General features: G+C 50.3%; 1 protein-coding gene across 3 annotated transcripts in view; it reads right to left on the bottom strand.

Annotated features, from left to right (window-relative positions):
• CACNA2D2 (calcium voltage-gated channel auxiliary subunit alpha2delta 2) overlaps positions 1–23,176 on the bottom strand; it is a 220,024-nt gene that overhangs the window by 146,648 nt on the left and 50,200 nt on the right. The window contains exon 1 of one of the 3 annotated variants that reach the window (XM_040075950.2): positions 9,408–9,505. The exons of the other annotated variants lie outside the window; for them this stretch is intronic. Within the exon in view, the coding sequence (XP_039931884.1) occupies positions 9,408–9,431 (24 nt within the window). The 5' untranslated portion in view covers positions 9,432–9,505. Of the gene's footprint in view, positions 1–9,407; positions 9,506–23,176 lie in introns of those variants that run through there. 3 annotated transcript variants of the gene reach the window in all.

Genomic DNA, 23,176 nt, shown 5'->3' on the forward strand with positions numbered 1-23,176 from the left:
GGGCAGTGTTCCCTCCATCAGACATGCCTCAGGGAACCCAGGGAGAACCAGGCTGAAGACCAACAGCCCCATGCTTTGTAGAAACTAAAACCCACCAGTCTGCCAAGGCAAGAGGAATGGAACGAGCAATCAAGTGCTGGCACGGTCTGAAGGGAGAGATATGAACGTGCTCAATCCCACCATTAATCATGGAATGGCTTGGGTCAAAAGGGACCTTAAAGACCGTCTCACTCCACATCCCTGCCATGGGCAGGGACACCTCCCGCTAGACCAGGGATGCTCCAAGCCCCGTCCAGCCTGGCCTCAAACACTTCCAGGGATGGGGCAGCCACAGTTTCCCTGGGCACCCTGTGCCAGTGCCTTAAACACAAACATTCAAGGGTACAACCCTTACTCCTTTCCCTTTGCAGAGAAAGGTGCTGGAGGCTTTGGTGGACATCAAGCTGACCACGAGGCAGCAATGTGCCCATGCAGAAAAGACAGCCAGAGGTACCCAGATCTGCCAGCAGGTCAAGGGAAATGATCCTTCCCCTCCACTCAGCACTGGTGAGGCCACTCCTGGTGTGCTGGGCCAGTTCTGGGATCCCAGCACAAGGGAGATATGGAGCCACTAAGGTGATTAAAGGACTGAAGCATCTCGCATATGAGGGAAGGCTGAGAGAGCTGGGACTACTTAGTCTGGAGAAGAGAAAGCTGAGGGGGGTCAGTGCCTATAAATACCTGCAGGGAGGGTGTAAAGAAGGCAGATCCAGGCTCCTCTCAGTGCTGTCCAGTGACAGAGAAAGAAGCAACAGACAAACTGAAACACAAGAGGATTCACCAAACTAAGAAAACTACTATTTTTCCCCTCACTCCCACTGTGAGAGAGACCAAGTACTGGTAAATGTGGTAAAGAGGGATTGTGGGACCTCCCTCCCTGGAGATATTCCAAAGGACTGAACAGAGCCCCGAGGGACCGACTCTGGGGTCTTTAATACAACAGGGTAATGTTTTTACTGCCATGATGCTGAACCAAAGATGGCAGCAAAGACAGACAACCTCCTACAGAGCCAGAGAGCCAGCAGCCAGGAGATAGCCCCTGCTAGGGGAAAACACATTCCCAGCAGAACCACTCTTCAGCAGCAATGCCAAAGCCCTTTGGAGGAGGACAACAACCCACATTCCAGGCACGAAGGGCAGGAGCAGATGCTGCCAGGTGAGGGAAGGCTCAGCTCCCTATCGATTTCACAGCCGGCTGGGTCCTCAGGAATCGGCGCCCTCGGGGTTTCAGGATTTTCAAAACAAAGCCACCAACAGAAAGGAAAAACCCACCAGAGTAAAACCAACAAATAAAACAGAGGCAGCCAAGTTCTGAGAGTGGAGATGAGCAGGATCTTAATCTCTGGAAAATTAAATCAGAAGAAAATGAAACAGGCACAGATTTTGGCTGACAGAGAGCATCCTCCTTTCAGGAGCATGTGTGCCAGGTTTATTTGATTAAAACTCTTCAGGATGGCGAAAGAAGGGAGTGTTTTCATTACTGAAGTGGGAGTGAGGAGGAGGTGGCCTGTAGCTGCTGTGGGACCGTTTTTAGTACTAATGGTGGCAAATAGTCCCAGATGATGGGAGTAAATGATTGTACAGGTGATTATTTAATTCCCTGGAGACAGAACTTTTTTTGCAGGGATGGGATGTAGGCTTTCTGGTGTCCATTGGAGCTCTGGGCTTATACTGCAAGCTCTGAAATAGTCCGGCAGTTGTTTTTATTGTTTCCAGACCTCAGGGAAGAGGAAACCAGCTTTGGCTGATTGGGAGCCCAAGATGAGGTTTTATTACTGCAGTGGCAAGGCCTGGATATTCTTCAGCCAGCACTGAAGGCATAGGACAGGCTGGACACTGCCAATGGCACCTCAAGGGCTTTCTTGAAATGAGCTTGGCAGAACTCAGCTTAACTCCCAATCTGTCCACTCTTTTCCCTCTGTCTAATCCAAGTCCCACCCACTGAATGCCACCAGAAGAAAGCCTGGGTAGCATTCCGACCATCAGCCAGGGGAAGAAAGCAGCTTTTCAGCCTGTGTGGGCACAGAGGCAGCAGGAAGGGGAAGCCTAAGCTCGTGCCTCCATCGCAGCAAGAGAGGCTGAAGAAACTCAGGCAGCAGAATAAGCTGGGAAAGGTAGGTCAGGCCACGGCAAGCCAGCGGGACACAGGCAGGCTGGCACACATGGCAGAGCCAGCAGCACATACGGCACCCCTGTGCCCTGCCAGCACTGCAAACCAGGCAGAAAGGCTCCTGAGGAGAGGGCTGAGAGCTCCAGGCTCCCCTCCTTCTCTCCACTGCTCCCTGAGTGGCCCAGCCCCCTGTGCTGATGTGCTCCAGCACAAGCTGCTAATCAGGGCACAGCACAAGCAAGGACCGGCAGGCACTGGGCTCCAGCACTTTTTTCCCAGCAGGAGCTGAGTGCTAGCACTTCCCCTGAATTACAGGAGGAAAAAAGAAAAAAAAAAAGGAAGCAGAAGGTTGAAGTGAATGCAGTTCCTAAGTGAAGAAGTAAACCCCAGGGTCTGAACTCTCTGCCACTCTCACCTCCGTGCTCCACTCCAGTCCCAACTTGCACTGCAGCATCAGAACAACTACTTACCTGCACCAGCTCCTCTGCCCACAGGCCACAAGTTCAGCCCCACCCCAGGAGCCCTCTGTCACCCACACCCCTCCTCCTGTCATGCTGTGGTGTTTTGCACTCCCCTGGTCCTGCTTTCAGAGGAGACCAGCTAACAAGGACATGCTTTTAGAGCCCCCGAGCTTGTTAAGTTATTCAGCTCTGTGATGTCAAGTGGAACAGAGTCACTGAACTTTACTAGAGACACCCAGAGGTGTTGCCTGCCCTGGCAGCTCACACCAGCCTCTCCTGCAAAAAGCCCCTCTGTTCATGCTGGTAATCACCAGCTCAGGATGCTCCTCTGCTCACAAATCACTGCCCCCGTGCAGAGGGAAGAGGCATAAGTAACCCATGCACCAGTGACTGCTAGAGGTAAGCAGAAACCAAAATACAAGTCAGTATCCTTCCAGCAAGATCACTGTCCAAACCCACAACAGTCCCTTTAAGCCCCCACATCTCCATGCTGTCCTTGCCTTCAACCTCATGTGCCAAAGAACACAAAATATTCTGCAATTCTCCTCGTGACAATCGATCCAATGCTGCTGAAGATGCACTGGTTTCACCCATGCCTAATGGGTGAGAATTCAGCAAAGCCTTACACTCCCTTTTCTCCTGCCCTGCTCTCTGCCACTGCAGCACAAAGATCCCTCTGCTCATGACCAGAAGACTATAACCCTGTTGAAAAAGTCTGCTCTGTAACACTTCAGCCTCCAATTTATATGGACAAGAGCTACAAAAGCAATTTGCCATCTCATTTCAGGATTCTGCCAGCAGCTACAACATGGAAATGAGGGAGGCTGCTCTTTGTTGCAGCCTTTAAATACTTCGAGTCACTTTGCTCAGGCTCCCTGCCTGATGCTGCTGCCAGCACCACACTGCCCTTACCTGAAGCACTCTGACACCCACAAGGACAGGTTACTGAGGGTTTGGTACCTGGGATATGATTTTTTATCAAGTTTCCAGATATGGTAACAAGTGCTAAAGAAGAGCTTGGGCATAGGAAGCTGGAAAACCCATCACCACCCTAATAATCCTACATCTGATGAGTCCCTGCCTCATCATGCCTCTGACCATGACTCATTCCCACTGTGCTACACCAGCTAGAAACTGCAGCCTTCTGAGTTCCCCTCAGAGCTGGTAAATTCCTCTCCTGTCTCCTTCCCTTCCTGCCCTCGTCCAGCTCTACCCAAAACATCAAGGAGACAGAATCATTGTACCAGCTCTTGATTTTGGGAGACAGCGAGTGACGGCCCCAAAGCAATCAGAACAGAGGGCACAGCGCAGGAGAGCAGAGGAGCTGGAATCAGGCTAAATAAGGGGTGTCCCCTTCCAAACAGCCCCTCCTGGCACAGGCTGTCCCCCCTGTCCCCCCCAGCAGTGGCTGTCCCCTCTTAGCGCTCTGGAACCAGGAGAGATGGATCAGGGCTGCTGAAATCAATGATGTGCCATTCAAGCCCTTGAGATAATACTATCTAATCAAACAGACCCAGAGAAAACAGCATCTTACCGGCCATAAGACACCAGAGGCTTATTCCCCTCATAAATACTGAGCTGACACCACCACTGCTATAGCCCCTTTGGCTCTTCCTTCCTCCTCTCCCATCCTTCCACTTGAACGCTTGGCTGCTGACAGCTCCTAATAACTTGGACTCCGATGCGGTCCCTGACTGCCTAATCAGGGTTACATTAATGAAGTGGTTATCTCATCCAGCCTGACCCCAAAACATCCTCTGCAGAGCAGTGCCTGTGCCCAGCACACCAGGGAGACAGGTACCTTCAGCAGCAGCCCACTGGCTGGTGGGGTCCAACTCTGCAGCAAGAAGCAAGCCCTAGGCAGCCTGAGGGAAATCCTGGCTCTGCTCAAGCTCACAAGAGATGCTGATGTCTCACCCTTATTTCAACCGTCAGGGTTGTAGCCGTGGCCTGTGTCCTGTCCCTACCCCTTCTCTCAGCCAACTTTCCCAGAGCTATCAGGAATTACCCAGGCACACAACCACAGCAAGGGAGTCTTCTCACACCCTCTAGTCTAGGGTGAGGACAAAGCACACCTGAGCCTTGTGAACGTGAGCATCAGGAGGAGCTTTAGCTGGACCCCTCCTACGACAGAGTCTTTGGCACTTTTCCTCTGATATCAGGGCTGTCCCAATTATTGCCTTAGAACTGTGGGCTAAGAGGCTCCTAGCAAGCCCTGAATGCTTGGCTGCACACCCAAAGGAGACAGGCAGGTGTCACAGTGAAATGAAGTCCTGACAGGGGGGTGGTCTGACACATCCCCTCCTGCTGCCACCCGATGTAACCGAGGCCACGTGCCACCAGCCTCAACACAGGTGATGCAAATCATAGGGAGCTGCTGAGTTCCGGGACATTTCTGCAGACAAGCTCACCAAGGTGACACATGCTAGAGCTGAAGGAAACACTGATGGTCCTACCCAGAGACACAGCAGCTGAGGTGCTGCCTGAAATCAGTCCTTCCTCTGTTTTGCCTAAGGAGAGGTCTGTCCTCATGAGAACTCCTCCAGAACGTTATTTTCCCTTCAACAGCCCTCCTGTACAGTTTAATCTTGTTTTTTGGCTTCCAAATTCCCAGGAGCCTCCCAGTGTACCCAGTCTATCCCATGAGATAAGCTCCCCATACTAAGGAGAAATGAAGCCATCTGCTTCCCAGAAAAGCAGGACACAGCATGCAGCTGGGAGAGATTTGGGGGACCTTTCCCCACTTCCTGCAGGGTGATGGAGTTTACCACTGCTCCCCCAGCTCTGCCAGCCTCCCTGGCACCCCTAGTGCCTCAGGGGGATGCCACAGAGACTGTGCTCCCTCTCTTCTCTCCTCTCAAACAGGGCAAGGAGGGTGGGAACAGCAAAGCCAAGGGGAAAACAAAACAACAAAGCACCGTATAATCTGTGTATTTCACCATTTGGCAGAGGGGATGTTTTAATCATTTAATAGTTTTAATCCTTTATCAGATGCTCATCTAAGAGGATTTTGCTGCACATACAAGATTTTAGTACAAATTCATTTGCGGTAAGTACACTCATTTAGCAAGTTTATTTCCTGCCTGGGTACTGAGTGAGGTAAGTTGGCTGCCACTTGACAAAGGTGGGAAGACCTTGCTGGAACTCCTCTATGATGCATTTTTCCTTATTTTTGTGAGCCAGCATCGCAGCTACTGGAGAAGAATAACAGTGGGCATCCTCACAGCTCAATGTCCCCACAGATGGGGGGGGCACACCTTTGGACAGCACCAGCCCTGCACCCCAGCCACGAGGTGTGCAGACACCCACCCTGCCCTATTAACTCAGTATTACTGGAGGCTTGCTGGCTGTTTCTGCACCAGTAACTAAAGGGGGACACAGCACTGCCCCATCATCATCCACACCAGAGCAGATAACCACGGCCCAAGCTCCCCAGAGCATCTTAGCAGAGACAGCCCAGTTAATTTCCTCTGGGGAGCCACGAACCATGCCACTTGTCTTCAGAGCCAATGAATGAAGACAAGCTTGTCTGACTTATTAGAAAAGCTGAAATTCTGATGAAAGCCCCTAGATTTGAGGCAGCAGACTGGCAGAGCAGGCTGCTGCAGCTACAGAAAAAGGGTGTAACCCAAGGGAGATGGGTTTTGTTCACTCCCATTGCATTACTGGCCCAGCCAGGTCCTCTTGTGCCCCGTGGCCAAGGGTCAATCAAGGCCAGCCCAGCAGAGCCCTGCTCACTCTGGGTGACTGCAATGTGGTGTGAAGGGAAGCAAGGGACACCTGAGAGCACAGCTGAGGCACAGCTGCCCCCCCAAAGTCCCTCTGTGCAGCCGAAATCTCCAATTCTCCAGGTACTTCGGGGAGAAGAAATAGGAATGAAAACTACAGTGAATTTACACCTGAGGCTCTGTTAATTTAAAAGTGGCCAGAAGATATCATCTGTATTATAAGAGCGATGTGCTCTGTATGCATGCAAGGCAACCGCTGAGGCACAGCAAAGGTTTTCCAACTGGAATACAATTCATAGGAAATAACGATACTTCTTTAGAGGGCTTAAAGCTACAACAGAGCCTGCTGCAGGGCTGATCATTTCTCATGTTTTTGTGCGCTTCAGTTTCTTTATGTGTTTGCTTTCGGCTAAATACTTAGAAATACGCTGTAGGAACTGAAGCTGGATCTCCCAAATGCCAGCTCCGTTATTAACCTGTGGGTTGTTCCACTGCCAGCCTCTCTCCTCTCATCTCACAACCTCTGATCTTCATCTAGAGAACAGAATGAAAAGTTTCCGCTTCCCCACAGCTGTCAGGGAATGCACGAATCCCTCTCACCTCCCTTTAAGGCCAGTACAAAGGCCCTGTTTAAAAGGAAAGGGCACACAATACTTCCCTGACACTTTACACCCTCTTAGGGCAAAACCCAAGAGCCACATTTTCGCGTTCACAGAGCGAGGAAGCGCACAAGCAGCATCAGTGTCAGCACAATGCTGGTTTTTCTGTGTTGTAACACCTTGGCCAGACAAGGGGGAAGAGACAGAGGGTCAAGGGGTTGTCTTCTGCCTCTGTGGAGCAGCCAGCAAACCGAGTCATGCTAATGCATGGCTTCTGGATAGAAGTTTTGATTAAAACATAGGGGCGATCATGGCTGGATTTACATCAGAAACATCCAGCAAGCAAGCTACCTTCCTTTCTCTGGAACATCACTGATGCAATCCCAGATGCACGGTCAGCTTTTTAGACAAATGTCAAAGCAGCTTTTTGGCTCCCCAGTATGTAATTCCCACTGTAAGCACAGTGGGGCAGAGAGCACACCTCCCTGGGCAAGCAGAGCGAACCACGTCTGCTGCAACCAGGCATAAATTCTACCGGAGCATAAATAAGTCAGAAAAATATCGTGCCCAGTTCAGGCCATGGTTAATTCAAACAAGCCCGCCAGTTTGACAGCTTGGTTTGAATGCTCTGGTGCTTGAAATGCAAAATACAACATAGCCCATTAACCCACGTCTGCAGAGAAATATATCTTATTTTTTGTAGTTTATTCAACAAATCCAATAGACTGATCCTATCCTATTCCCTCTGCCTTTAAGACAATCCAAGAATCTATTTACTTTCCTCTTTCCACATGGATGGCAGCAGTGATAGGTGCTTTGGGAGAGAGAGTGCCCACTAATATTTATTTATGGCCCAGCAGTGGCTGCAGCACGCAAGCACTGCTTGTGTGCACAGTGAGATACTCTCCCTGCCCCGCGTCCTTACAGTTCATAACACTTCCTAAACCTTCATTGCTTGGGACAACAAGAGCCTAAGAAAAGACCTCCTGGTGTAAATTGTCTGGCACCTCTCCAGGGTACCTTGTTCTGGTCCCTTCCACAGCCTGGGCACTGACCCAGGCTGGTGCGATCCAAGTTTGGCAATTCCCCATTTCGCAGATGGTGAATGTAGGGCACGAAGAGGTCAAGGGTCAGGCCTGGCAAGCAAAACAGGTCTTCAGTTTTTTAGAGTATGTTTTCAGATAGCAGAACATAGCCAACTACTTTTTGGGTCTCAAGACCTGTGTCTGGCAGCATCCAGGAACTCATTCGGAATCACAACCAAGACAATGTTCTGCTCTTTCCCAAACCCAAGGGTCGAGCTGTTCAAAGGGCCAAACAACCCTCAGCTACTGGGATCACCTTAATCCATGACCAGATCCAGATTAAAATTCAGGAAACAGCTTGGTACAGCAGACAGAGCAAGCCCCAGCCTGCTGGGATATAGCCTTGCTCATATTTTTGCAGGTCCACAAGAGTGATTCAAAAATCTGCGGTTTAGCGCTTTTAGCTCCCTGCAGAGATATATCTGATGCATTCAGGTACCAGTGTGTATGTGCCACCTCCAGGGAATTTATTTTTCCCCCTCTTTGCCAAGATAAACAGCATACCAAGCATGAAGGGGGGGAGGAGACAAGGCTGATTTAAGTGATTTCACTTTGCGATTTTCTGTGTTCTTTTTAAGTCGCTTATCCATTTCAGTGCTCAATATTCGGCTCTCTCCCTAATTAGAAAATCGCTAATCTGCTCTGAAAAATGTAAAAGTGAGTCTTGCTTACGTGCATTGCTTGGAATATGCAAGTGTTGGGTTTTGTGTTGCTTCCAAGCTCTTTTTAAAAGGCTTCTGGTGTCTCCAGCTGGCATCACTTGCTCCCGTTGATCCCTCCCCCAGTCCACATTCAGCCCCTGTGTGCAGAGCAGTGCTATGCATAACTAGTACCTCCAAGAAATTATTCCTGCTCTATTCCCATACACACATTAAAACTTTGGCACCACTATAAATAACATCTTCGACCCTTTCTTTGCCTGGGCAACACCTCTCAGCCAGAACAGGACAACCTTTCCAAACAGCAGCAGCCCTGCCTGAAACCCTGGGGAGGGATAAGGAAAGCTCTAAAGGTGGAAGCTCAAGAAAAGCAGATTTTCAGATGAGACCAGAGGATTGCTTCAAGGTTCAAGAGCAGCACTGAATCAGCCAGTTATACCCACAAAACTATCAGTGAGCAGCGGGAGCGGGGCTGCTCCACTCAGGGGACAGTGCAGGAGCCACGGGTGACCACAGGGCACCCTCACCCACCCAGCACACTCCCACCAGGTCTGAGCAGGGCTGGGGGAGACAGGTCCAGCAGACAGCCCCATTCAAGGTAAGGTGACAAGTTAGGAGCAAAGTCCACCCACGGAGCTTAGGCAGGAACAAGAGAGAGTCAGAAACAGGCTACATACAGCATAGGTCCAAAACCCAGTCAGGAGACAGGAGAAAATGTCAGGCTACCTGCACTGTCACTGCAAGGTTCATCCAGGAGGCAAAGCAGCAACAAGGAACTGCAATATGGGTCTGGAGTGCACCCACAGAGCCAGCAGCAGGCACAACTCCAATAAAGCTCAGGAAGGCACAAGGAGCTGAGCTCTAATGAAGCTCCTCAGGCTGATGGGTCCCAGGTGAGGCTGGTTAAGGCAGTGAGGCTCATTAACACATTGGGGCCCTCCTGGCTGGTCAACACCCACCACCCTCCCACCTGTGCTGCTGTGGAGATCCCAGCCTGGGTAAGAGCAGCGGAGGTGGGGACAGCTGGATTGTTCAGCCTAGTGTAGGATGGACAGCAGAGCAGAGCGAGCAGTTCCCAGCTCAGCAGTGCTCTGTGCATCAGGAATTCAACACCTGCTTCGAGGTATAAATCCAACTGTCCTGAAGGGCAACAGCTGGTGGCCTTAGACAGAAGTGTCTAGCCTGGGTGATTCATCACCACCCTTTTGTGGAAAAAATCCCATTGAGCAGACATCAGCACAAGCCCAAAGAGTGAGGGGTTGGTCCTGAACAGCTCACCTCAAGAAGGCAGTGCAGAGATCAGGTTCCTCTGCACCAGGTGAGAGCACACCCGCAGAACATGTCTCCTCCCCAGGAACATGCCTGGTCCTGAGCAGAGCTGCTTGCACCCCCAGATCAGAGCACATAACCCTTACACGAATCCTACCGTTGCTCAGCCAGCAGTTGACGTTGTACTAAGGAAAAGACAACCCACCCACACTCTGCATAATCAGCAATCAGGGGAGAAAAGAAATTAGGAGCAGCTGGCCTGCAGTGCTCCGAGCCTCACCTCTAACAAGGCACCCACCACCTTAGAAGAACACCCCAGAAACCTCCTGGCCAGCTGTGTGCTATGAATAGTACTCCATCTTTACCCTAAACAAGAAAGATCTCCTGCCTAGGTATCTACACAGCACAGAGGTGAGATTAAAAACAGCCAGGCACCGTCCTGGCCAGGACAGTGTGTTCTGTGGCCTCTGCACCTCTCTCCCAGGCGTTATGGCTGTGGTCTGTCACACTTGGCTACCTGTACATTAAGCTGAGCAAGTGCTTGTGCTGCTCCAGCATCCTGCTGTGAGCCACAGCTCTCACACTGCACATTTTGGGTTTTTTAAAATCAGCTTCTCAGTGCTCTTGTGCCTAAACCTTGCCCCATGCTGGAAGAGCCATCCTGGTGTCGTCATTCCTCCCTTCTCCATTTTCTTGCTGTTTTGGGAAGAGCTCTGTCCCTGGCTATGACGTGCCCGTTGCTCCCTCTCTGTGGGTACCTGTGAGTGCCCAGCACAGGCAGAGGCTCGTGGCAGACACAGCCCTGTCCTGCAGGAACACAGCCAAAGCTGGAGGAAGAAACTGCAGCTATAACCAGCACAGTGCAGCTAAAGGACCCTGAGCCCTCATACTACACCATTTTCCAGGGGTGCTATTTGCTCACAAGCTTCTCCCAAGCAAGCACTTTGCTAGGAAGAGTAGTACAACCTAAACGGTAATTAGTCACCCATCCTGCTCTTGTTCCCAAAGGATCTCCAGGAACATTTTGGGGAAAGACTATGAAAATTAATCCAAGGCTGACACAGAGGCAACATTGCATTGCAGTGGCAGGGACAGTTTTCCACGAATCCTCTCCTGCCCAGATTGCTCACAGGAGAGGAAGGGTACACAGCTGCTATCATAAACCTTTCCAGCCAAACCGCCCCGCTTCATTATAGTTTGTCACCTGCTCAGGGAAATCACTTGTCACAAAAATTTTCTTTTCCACTTAATGACTTCAAACTCAATTTGAGGATTGGCTCAGCAGACTGCAGCTGAGGTACCTTTCAAACGGAGTGTGCACCTTCCCTGGGTATGAGCCGATACCGGAGGGATGACAGTCGGATCTTCCATTCGGGATGCAGATCTGGCATCAGCTTGGGGTAATTAAAGGCCTGACTCAGCAAAGCATGACAACCCATGGAGTGTAAGCCCACGCTTATTGTTTAATAAGGATGAAATCTGGTCAGCTGGGGCTGATGAGACCCTGACCTAAACAAGGGCTAGATGAGGAATTGGGGATCATGACAATTGATCTGCAGAGCAAAGGAGTGGAAGAGGCAGAGGCTTCTCTGTATAGTCAGATTGAAGAGCATTTATACATTGAAGCGTGGGGCCAGGATCAACCCTGGAATGCAGAATTTACTCAGCAGTAGGCAGAGGGAGCTGATTGTCACAGGCTGGCACTCTAAACTGCTCAGCACCTCCTCACTGATGAAGAACACACACAGCTTGTGTTGCAACCACGTACTGAGGTTGGAGCAAGGCAGGCCAACGCTCCTCGTCACTGCAACTACAAAAATAATGCAAATACTGCACTCAAGAAAAGTCACAAATAAAATAAATAGATTGTGCCATGAGGGAAGCCAGGAAGATAGAGGCTCTCATATGTTAAGTGTCTTTCCTACAGTCATCAAGCAAGTTTCAGAGCCAAAACTAGAAGCTGGTGCACCCAGTGCCCTTCTCTGTACCCCAAACTGTCTTTTCAGCATTTTATGCTACAGCAACAAAGTTTCCCTACCATAGATCTAGTCTAAAATTATTCCTGCTTACTGGAATTGAAAAAGTATTAGCAACAACCATCTTGGTTGACCTAGAATGATCTGTTAAAACTGCATGTGAATGCTGTTAAATGTGAGCATAAGTGAATAGTGCGTCCCACATTCCCAGTGAAATTAACAGGCCCTGTGTCGTGATGGAGCAGGCACAAAATCATTGCTACGACTGAAGCAAGGTCATGATTTGTTTGTCTGGTTTGCATTGCTCCTAAGTAGCTGCACACAGTATCTTAGGTAAAATTAAAACCTTTATCTTGTTACTTTAGCAGCCCAACAACAGCAATCACACCTCTTCTAAAAGTATTGAACAGTAAACCAATGAACTGGCTTAAGAATCTCCTCACCAAGGCACTTCCTCCCTTGCTGCTGGGACAGCCACCCAATCCCACCCCTACGGGCCCTGGTCAGGACGGATGGAGCACAGGACTGTTCCTGAAATCCACACTCACAGCTCCAGGTAGCAGGCTGGGGTCAGGCCCCCACTCAATTTGGCTGCATCCAGCAGACTGAGTGTGCTCTCAGGAGAGAGCAGTTCAAATTAGCACATTAGCAGAACTGCCTAGGATTGAAAGCCCAGTGCAAGCAGCTAAACACTTGAGATTTGCTCCAGTGGCTGCTGGACTAAACCCTGCTCAAGGCACAGATAACAACATGCTCTCTCAGTGGCACAGACCCTCCCTACAGCCAGTAATCCTGCCCCACACCAGCACCAACCCCAACACAAAAGCAGTGCTATGCAAAAGCATCAGCCCAGCTCCGAAAAGCAGATCCATCCTGCAAACAAGCTAAAAAACGTTCTGCATTAATGGAGAGTGCACCAAATCCTGCTCCAGGGTTAGCTGGGGCACAGCAAACCCACCCCTTTGCATGCAGAGCATCCCACAGCACTGCCTCACCTCTCTTACCCAGCCTCACAGGGGTTTTCACCCATTCATCCTCATCATCATCTCCATCCCTGCCCAGAAACCCAGTGAAGATTTAATAAAAAAGAGAACTTTAAAACATTTCATCAGCAAGAGTTAAAAATACTTTCTTCAGCCAACTGTAAGGCAAGAAGAGGGGACAGTGTTTACTGCAATGTATGGCTGCAAATTGAGATTCCTGTTTTAGTGGAAGATCTGGTGCTCTGGTGGTTTTGACGTGTTCTTTAAAGCCTTGTAATAGAGACTTATTTCAGCTCTTCTCTCTGCAAGCAGCCTTTAACTTACTAGCAACCCCACTACATTAGTTACACAAGCAACCAGTTCCCATCTAATTGGTTTATAAGACAGCAGGTCTTCCTTTTTAATGGCTGATTAATTACCACACTGCCCAATGCAAGCCTGTGATTCACTTGTTTCTGTAGAGATTTAGCAGGGAAGCCTGAGGCTTCCATGTAAAGGAAGGGATTGACACCTAAAAAAACCCTTTGTGATCCAGCCAGAACTCAACTGGCTGGCAGCCTCTCCCAGTAACCTTCCCACCCCTCCATCCTGTAAAAGTCAAGGGAAATAAAAATACTCCCATTTTTAAGGCAAAATTCGATGTTCATCAGGGAGATAAGGCTCATTTAGTTTTTAATTTTTCATTTACCTCCAGGTTAAATTCAGGCAGGGAGCCTGATGTTGAAATGGATTGAACAACTGTTTCAACACAATCCGGCTTCCTTTCCAAAGCTCTTCCATCTCCCCATCCACTGCCAAGAAAGGGACCAAAGTGGACAAGAATAGGGAGATTAAACAGAAACAAAAGTCGGAGTCAGCACCAGGCTGGGCTGATGCGGGCATGGCTTTGTCGTCGGCATTTTGCTGTTTGTTGTCTGCAATCCTTTTAAGGTGGCTGCAGCTTGCAGCCAGCATAATCCTGATTTTGTAAGGGTTTGGGGGTTTTTCCTTCCCCTTCCTTTTTTTTCACATTGCCAGCAATTGATTTCATTTAACATTTTCATTCCTCTGCCGCTGTAAATAACCACTTGGCAGTTGAATTTCTCAAGTAGAACAGGCAGCGGCTGCTTACTCTCTTCCTGGCAGCTGGGGGGGAATCTGGCAAGCACTAAAGCAAGAAGCTGTTTCAAGTAGGTTTGAAATGTGCAAGAGATTACACGGGTAGCACTTGGAGTGGAAGAAGTCACAATACTGAAAGGCTGAGAACTTATTTTTGAAAAGCCTGGTGAACTTGGTGGCTGAGAGACAAAATTCACCAGTGAGGGGTGAGTATTTGACTCCCAGTTCATGGCTCTGCACAGCCACTGACGGATCCCAGCAGAGAAAGGGACCGGGCTGCTGCAGCTCGTGGTTGCCACTAATCTGGCAGCACAAAACTGCATCCAAACCAGCACACAAGGTACCAACCCAGCTTGCCACCTCCTTTGCTCTGCAAACAGCACTTGCTCACTGCCACGCTCTGCTGTGCACATCAGCAGGCTGAGATAACTGCATCAGTCCTTGTCACACCAGCCCTGTCTTCCTCCCTGGGGAAGCTCTCAGAGTGTTGGTGCTGCATTCCCAAAACATTCAGCAGGACAAGATAGCTCTGACACTCAAGACACCCGTGCTGTGTCCTCTCCCACATGGCAACCCTGCCAGGAGACCTGAGAAGAACCCCTCATTACCACCCAGCTAATTAGCCACAGATTTCTGTTCTGGTTTATAATCCAAAGAAATCCCTGACCTCACTAGAGCTAGACAAATTTAGGGCCAGAGCAAACTTCACTGTAAGTCAGCTTTCACAGCAGAGTAATAAAGGAGTCACAAAATCAATGTCAACTGGCAGCAGATGAAATCCTGGGTTCACCTTAGTCATGCTGGCATAGTATTCGTGTAACTCCTTTAGGCTTAAAGCATTTTACTTCTATTTATTGTGAGGAGGGAGAGAGGTTTTCGCTCTAGAATAGCCAAGCTGCCCCCAAACATAGGAATTCTCAGTACAAGGCTTTGTTCTCATCCAAGAGAGGTTGAGCCACGGAGATCAAGCACGAGAATGAGTATTTACCACCCTGAGTGGCTGCATGCGTAGCGAAGCGAGCACAAAGTATTAATAACGATTAAGTTGTAAGGGCCGCTTTTTAGCTTTTGTTCAGAAAAAGTCAGCATATTCCGGGCAGCGCTATTTAACAATACCAACAAGCAGAGCTCATACCACAGGCTACGTGGCCTAATTCCACCCTGCTTTTCTGATGCTGCAGAAAAAGCTGCAGTAGACTCGTCAGTGGCAGGATCCTACCACACACCGGCCCCCGCCCCGCATCTCAGCCCTGCAAAGCATCTCGGCGAGAGCTGCTCGCTCCTCCCCGGCTCCCTGCCCCTCAGCCCGTGCTGCGAACGACCAATGCCTTTGAAAATGCCCCCGCTGAACCCGCAGAGGCAGAGCGGAGCGGGGATGACAAAATCCGAGCTGGCAGCTCCGCAGAGCGCAGCCCAACAGGGCGGTCACCTTTCCCTTCCCCTCTCCGAACGAGCACGAGTGCGAGGGCTCGGGAGCGGCACGGCGCAGCCGAGCCACGGGCAGCGGCAGCGCGGCAGCGGCAGGCGGCGGGCAGAGGTGGGCAGGGATGGGCAGAGGTGGATAGATATGGGCAGAGGCAGGCAGGGGTGGGCAGAGATGGACAGATATGGGCAGAGGCGGGCACAGATGGGCAGAGGTGGGCAGAGGTGGACAGGGATGGGCAGAGGTGGGCAGGGATGGGCAGAGGCGGGCACAGATGGGCAGAGGCGGGCAGAGGTAGACAGGGATGGGCAGAGGTGGGCAGGGATGGGCAGAGGTGGATAGATATGGGCAGAGGCGGGCAGGGATGGGCAGAGGTGGACAGATATGGGCAGAGGCGGGCACAGATGGGCAGAGGTGGGCAGAGGTGGACAGGGATGGGCAGAGGTGGGCAGGGATGGGCAGAGGCGGGCACAGATGGGCAGAGGCGGGCACAGATGGGCAGAGGTGGGCAGAAATGGACAGAGGTGGATAGATATGGGCAGAGGCGGGCAGGGTTGGGCAGAGATGGACAGAGGTGGGCAGAGATGGACACAGGTGGATAGATACGGGCAGAGGCGGGCAGGGGTGGGCAGAGATGGACAGAGGTGAGCAGAGGTGGGCAGAGGTTGGCAGAGATGGGCAGAAGTGGGCCGAGGTGGGCAGAGGTGGACAGGGATGGGCAGAGGTGGGCAGAGATGGGCAGAAGTGGATAGATATGGGCAGAGGTGAGCAGAGGCGGGCAGGGATGGGGAGAGGTGGATAGATATGGGCAGAGGTTGGCAGAGGTGGGCAGAGGCAGGCAGAGGTGGGCACAGATGGGCAGAGGTGGGCAGAGATGGACAGAGGTGGGCAGAGGTTGGCAGAGATGGGCAGAGGCAGGCAGAAGTGGGCAGAGGTGGGCAGCAGCCGCGCTGTTAACATGGCTCCACAGCTGGGCTCTGTGCCCCGAAAAAGCGTTCACCATGGGCACGGGCACACAGCGAGGCGAGCAGAGGCTGTTCAGGAGCCCCTCGAGAGGCAGAGTCAGTCTAACCCACAGCTACACAGCAGGATAAAACACTTGCTGCCCCTCAAAAATACATCTGGGACACCAAGGAGTGCGGAAGGAGCTGATGCCCCGTCCAGGCCGGCGCTGCCGTCCCCTCCCTGCCGCCATCCACACCTGCGAGCGGTAGGGAGAAAATGGAAAACCCCTCAGTGACGAGCACACTGCGCTACAGGGGACGACAGGCAGGGCTAATCCCCATCTCACAACTTGCAGTACTAAGGACATTAGAGGCTGCTTTTCTATTTGTTTATTTTTATATATTTATTTTAGTAACTTTGCTTCACCTCTTCTTTTTCCCCAGCAGACAAACAGTGGAGTAGAGCAAGCATGGATAATTCTCATCCCATTTTATTTTATTTCTCTGTGGCGTTTCTCTGTTTGCTTTTGAGAGGAGGGGGTTGTTGAAGCATGTGTATTGCTTTGCAAGTACAAATTAGATTTTTAGATGAAGTGTGCTGCAAGAGGCCTGATATGCCATGTGTGAGTGTGCTACTCAGCCTCTGATGAGAAACAAAAGTGAAAAAAAACCCCACTCTACAAAAATGTGCCGCTCACAGAGCCTGGTCTGAGCTCTGCACAAATGCAGGGTGAGGAGTGGTCACAGTCAGGGGCTGCTCCTGGGTTCCCAGAGACAGCAGAAAAATTTTTTCAGAGTAAATGGAAGCACTTGACAGCAGGAACCAGGTCAAAGCGCAGCTCTGCTCAGGCTCCAGGGAGGCTCTGAGCAGAGGGGAGGAGACAAGGAAAAGGCATCCTCCATCTCCCATTGAGGGGGTTTAGCTTCCTCAGACCTCCAAATCCAGAGCCTGCCATGCCAACTCTCTGTGCAGGGGACCTCTCGAAGAGCTGAATTTTATAAGCACCAGAGTAAAAAGTTTGGATCTGAATCTGACATCCCTGAGGCACCTGCTGATGGGAAACACACCTCCAAGGGCAGTCCTGGAAAGGCAATATGCTTTCAGCCCAGTATGCTTTCAGCCTGCCCATAGATTTAGGGAACCATAATTGCCTGCAGAAGCCTGGAACTACCTCTTTCCCAATGTCTGTTATTAGCAAGTCGAGTGAGCACCTTGTTGTCGACAAACATTCAACTGCAGATGTGCCTTAGCCATGTCCCAATCTCTCTCCTTCCGTCACCTGCAATTTTTGCAGCAGCTGATCAAATGAGCATATGCAGAGTGAGTGCTCAGCAAACGTTATCAGATATTCAGCACAAAAGAAAAAGTTGACAAATGATCAAATGCAGCCCCATCTCCAGCCTGCTGCTCACAGACAACCGACAAACAGAACACCAATGGTGACAGTCTCCCTCTGAATTCAAAGGCAGTCAGAGAGCAGCCATTCAGCAAAAGAGCTGCAATAAAAAATAAATACCCCAAACCCCAGCGAAATTATAAACCCCTTGTACTTCAGCTCCAGAGCTCAGAAAGCCTCAGCCACAAAGCCAGTCCTTGGAGCTGGGGGAACACCAAAAGCTTGCTCAGATCCCCTCTGTGAACCTTTTGATATCACTTTTCCTACATCCTTTCAGACACATGTGGGCTTTTATAGTTTATTTTGGTTTAGGACATGGGCAAGAATCTACTTGAAGCATCTTAAGAACACTCCTCATTCCCAGATCCTGACCACTCTGCCCTGTCCTTTCCCCTTTCATTTCACTTGTCTCTGCCCAACCCACCTACCCATTAAGAAGCATATTCTATAGCACTAACCTGCCATCCGTGGCCCTGTGCTGCTGCTGTGCTCTCCTCCATCCCTCACCTGTGAAGGACTTTGTCTGCTCAGACCAGCAGGAACTGGTATTTTCCACTGCATGCTTATTTTCTGCCCAGCAGAGCTGAGTGCAATTTTAAGGTCTCTGTCAACCACCCCGTCCTTCTTGCTGCCTCCAAACCTTTCCTTTAGAGCTGTTAAATCATCAGCCTCTAAATATCTAGACACTCTGATCTGCATTTATGAAAATAAATCTCATGTTTTATAAAATACTGGCAGAGTTTTTCCCTCTGTTCCTCATTAAGAATTTTTGGTTCACTCGACGTGTCCCCCGTGCAGACTGTAGCAGCAGCAGCTTGCAAGTTCGATGTAGGAAGAATAAAGAGCTACCTCGAGATTCACAGCATATTAAAATTAACAGCCACTGCAGTCAAACGCTGTATCTCTCTCCAGTCTCATTATGAATAGCTTCTAACATAAAACAGGATCCACTTCACAATATTTCATAGAACCATCCACAAGGAAATACAGAAAAGACAAATATCCATCAGAGTTTGTCTGAGCACAGACCAAGAACATGGAGGGAAGGAGAGCCGTGCGCTGCTTTTGTGCCCTGAGCTGGCTGCACCCCACTCAGCGCCTCTGCTGACCAGACACTGCTGGGTCACACGGGCAGAGCGTGGGAGCTCAGGTCAGGGCTTTCTACTCCGAATCCAAGAACAAAACAGTGACAAATAAAGGCAAAATGAATGAAGACATTCTAAGCCAGAAGCAAACCAAGCAGCCCATGGGCTCTCATCTTTGCCAGTCATGCAATCAGTGTCCTAGTTTGTCCCGGTCATGTGTGGTTAATTGAGCTCCCAAGGGTTTCTTGCCCTCATTTCCCAAGACACAACCCACAGCTCTGCCCTTCCTGGGCACCTCACTTCACTGAGCCCCCGGCAATTCCTCTGCACGTGGAACGTGTGCCCGCCGCCCCCAGCTTTCCACATTGCACAGCCAGCCACGCTCAGCCCATCAGCCAGAGAGACAACTCTCCATGAACTGCAATAAAAGGCAGAGCCAGGCTGGCTGCAGAGCTGGACACCCTGGAGAAAAGCCGCAGACGTGGGGGGCACCCCATGTGAGAGCCCCCACCCCGTGCCTACACGCAGTTCCCTGCTATGCTCTCCTCCCCACCCAAGCACAGCCCTTCACCCCAGCAAGCTGCAGCCACTGACTTTTCCTTAAGCACAGGAAGGGTGGTTTCTGCCTCAAAGCACACCCACCTGGCTCATCCCATCCATCCAGGCCAATTGAGTTCGCTACACATTCAGCAGCCCCATGTTTCTAGGAGAAAAAGTGGTGCTGTCAAGAATTGCAACAAGGGAAATTGCTCTGGTAGAAAAACCTGGCAGCACACATAGCCTGGGAGCCTGCAGAGCTAAGCTGAGAGGAAGAGGGAGATATGTGAGAAACCAGTGAGCTCTGGGAAAAAGCTTTCACCCCCATTTTGCTACTGGGAACCCCTTCCAGCAAGAAACCTGTTAGCAGGATCTCCCTGGGCTTTGTCTCACAGGAGGATGGAAACTGGGGGCACAAATACAGGAGGAAGCACATGACACTTGGCTCAATCTATTAGCAAAAAGCATTTGCAAAGCCAGTTACAACCATGCACTAAGGGTAGAGATTTTATCCATTCAGAACTGGGCTGAGGACACCAGATCCCTGGACAGTCCTGTTGCACCTCACCCTTGCAGGCAGATGCACCCAGGGGAACAGCCAGAAATGTTATTTCCCAAAAAATCACCATCCCCTTTAATCCTCGGCAGCCATGTCTCCTCCCTGCAGTCAGTTTCCTTGAGAAATAGACAGCTTAAAATCTCTAGTGCAGCCTCCAGCATCATCAAGTGCTCCATGCACAGAAAGGGCACAGACAGGAGCGGCATTCATCAGGCTGGTAGACACAGCATCATTTCGCTGGGTAGCTGGATGTGGTTGACTTGGATTCGCTCTCTCCCAGGAAATGATTGTGATTGTCAGAGGAGATTGGTATATGATTATTAATAACAACACCACAAGGAAAAATAGAAGGCAATCAGCTGAGCGGGGCTGGGAGAGGAAGTGGGGAGGGTTTGCAGCATTAGCGCTGGATCCTGCTCAAGGCCCGGCAGGCTGAGAGTACCTTGGTACGTGTGTTAGGCAGAAACGCAACTGCATTTTGCTTTTCCAGTGAACAAATTCCCCAGATGCCATGCAGAGTGAGTTAATAAACAACAGCAGAAGCAGGGAGGAATAAAGAAGCACAGGCATTAGGGATGGTGTTTGAATAGGTGATTTGCAGAGAGCAAGTCACAAGGAGTGAAAACTGGAGCAAGGTGCTCAAAAGAAGCACCTTGTTCTTACACCAAAATTGGGCATAAGAGAGCACAAAAAATTTAACAAGAAATTGTTAAAAGGAGCTCAACACCAGACTCCAGGCCATCACCTATTGTTCTGCTCTCTCAGACACTCACGCAGAGGGCCCTGGGTGACTGCAGCCACCGGGCTCCAAGGCACTCACTCAAAGTCACTCATCGCCTGCTTATCGCCCAAAGGCACAGACAGGTCCCTCCCTGCAGGGGTGACACAGCACAACACCAGCCTGGAACCTCTGCACCTTCCTTCTAATCCAAACCCATCTCTACCCAGCATATGGATGCTCCAGATTAAATCGCTTGCCAAAATCAGAGGGCTTGCAGCACAAGGAGGCAATGCACAGCACGTGCCAAGTCTCAGCTTGGTTTCACCCAAAAAAATATCCCCCCCACGCGCCCCCTTTTCCCAGCTAATCATCCCCACGATATGACACCAGCACTAGAATTTCAATTTTATGCTGTATTTGAGAACACATTTCAATAACAGGAGACAAGACCAAGATAATGGAAGTTAAACCCTTGTCCAAATGAATGCCAATTCTTCCCTCTGCTCCTCTTGCAGGGGAGAGACGGTGGCAAGGGAGGAGGAGGAAGAAGAGGATGAAGGCAGCTCACTCTGTGCTGGCCTCCCCAGGGAAGGGAGGCAGGCTGCCAGGCAGGGGGAGTGCAGGGCTTCAGCCTGTAACTGTGCAAACACTAATGCTGCAAAAGCTAATTTTACAGAGTTCCACTCTGCGGACTCCTCTTTGTCCCAGGATTCCTCAGCCTGAGAGATTAGCAGTTTAGAGATGGAGGAAAAGAAGGTCTTTTAAAATTCAGCATAAACTCACTCAGACTCAATGAGCAAGTCAGTTTGGAAGGGTGGGGATGGGTGCATGAGGGAGGGCTCAAATAAATAGGAAATAATTGAAAGACTAGGATGAAGAAAGAGCATATGTGCCATTCTAGAAAGCTCAATATTCACTTTCATTTTTATTCTCATCTTCATGCCTCTTTGCAGCTTACTTTCTGTCTTTTCCAAGCTTTCCCTGATCTCCAAACAATATTCCTGTCGCTGGCTGCCTTTAACTCCCTATCGACCAACCTCCAATCCTACTGGCTATTTACAACTGTGCCACAGGCTCTCCAAAACATTTTTTGAGTCCATAGCTGGGATGAGGCTATCCAGCCTGCAATAAAAATCCTGCCGTGAACATGGCATAGAATTACAGAATGGTTTGTGTTGGAAGGAATTTTAAAGATCATCTTGTTTCAACCTCCTTGCCGTGGGCAGGGACAACTTCCACTAATCCAGGTTCCTCAGAGCCCCATCCCACCTGGCCTTGACCACTTCCAGGGACGGGGCATCCACAGCTTCTCTGGGCAGCCTGTACCCGTGCCTCACCACTCACAGTAATCCTTTCCTAACATTCAATCTAAACCTATTCCCTTTCAGTGTGAAGCCATTCCCCCATCTCCTGTCACTCCATGCCTTTGTAAACAATCCCTCTCCATCTTTCTTGCGGCCTCTCTTCAGGTACTGGAAGGCCAAAATTAGGCCACACAGAAGCCTGCCCTTCTCCAAGTTGAACAGCCCCAATTCTCTCAGCCTTTCCCCAGGAGAGGTGCTTCATCCCTCTAACGAACCTGGACTTCCTCCAACACGTTGATGTCATTCCTGTGCTGGAGCTGGATGCAGTACTGAAGTGTCATCCCCTACATGATCCTCCAACTCCCACCAATAACCACTGCTGTATCTGCTTGGACCTCACAGATACTCTGTCCTCACATTTCCACCTCCAGTGTATTTATCCTTGTAACACATTGGAGAGAGATGGAGGAAACTGCTGTGGAGGCAACATCACAAATGAAACCCCGCAGCTGTGGAGGCCTGTGGGCCTGCCAGGGGGCTTCCTGGGGTTATGCCTTGGAAGAGCATCCCCTAGACTTTAACCTCTCCTATGGACCCCCTGTTCAACTGACATGGTGTCGATCAACCTCAGTGCCACACCCATTGCCCACCAGCTGTTACACCCCCTTTACCATATATGGGCAGGTTCTAGCAGCATCTCTGTTTCCTGTGCCTTCATTGGTTTGTACCCCTGTTTGTCTACCCTAGTTGTTTCCCTATTGGTCTCTGTAACTGCTCTCCCACCTACCCTTTCTGTTGATTGGCTGTTGCCATTAGCTCCACCCCCTTATGCACCTATATAAGCCCGGACCCTCTACCCATCTTTGTCTTTGTTCCTGTGCCCCTTCAGAGGGTGGGTGAAATAAACTGCTGCTGGATCTCCATATAAAGGCCCTTCCTGTCTCTGTCGCTTAGAGAATCATCCACAGCGTGTGAGTGTGTGTTTGCTGTTCGCCTGGTGGAGCACCCTCCCCTTGGAGATGCTTCAGGAAAAGTTGTGGCAATCTATCACTTCTCCATGCTGCAACACACAGCTTCCCAAGAGAAGCCACAGGTGATGCCCCAGGCCTGAGCTCTCCAGACACAACATCAAAACCTGAGGACTACGGCACACTTGGAGCGTGAATCCTCCTTGTAGATGAAGAATGGAAGCACTGAGA

Source organism: Hirundo rustica, chromosome 12 (genome assembly GCF_015227805.2).
Source record: "Hirundo rustica isolate bHirRus1 chromosome 12, bHirRus1.pri.v3, whole genome shotgun sequence".
In the NCBI taxonomy this organism is placed as follows: Eukaryota; Metazoa; Chordata; class Aves; order Passeriformes; family Hirundinidae; genus Hirundo; species Hirundo rustica.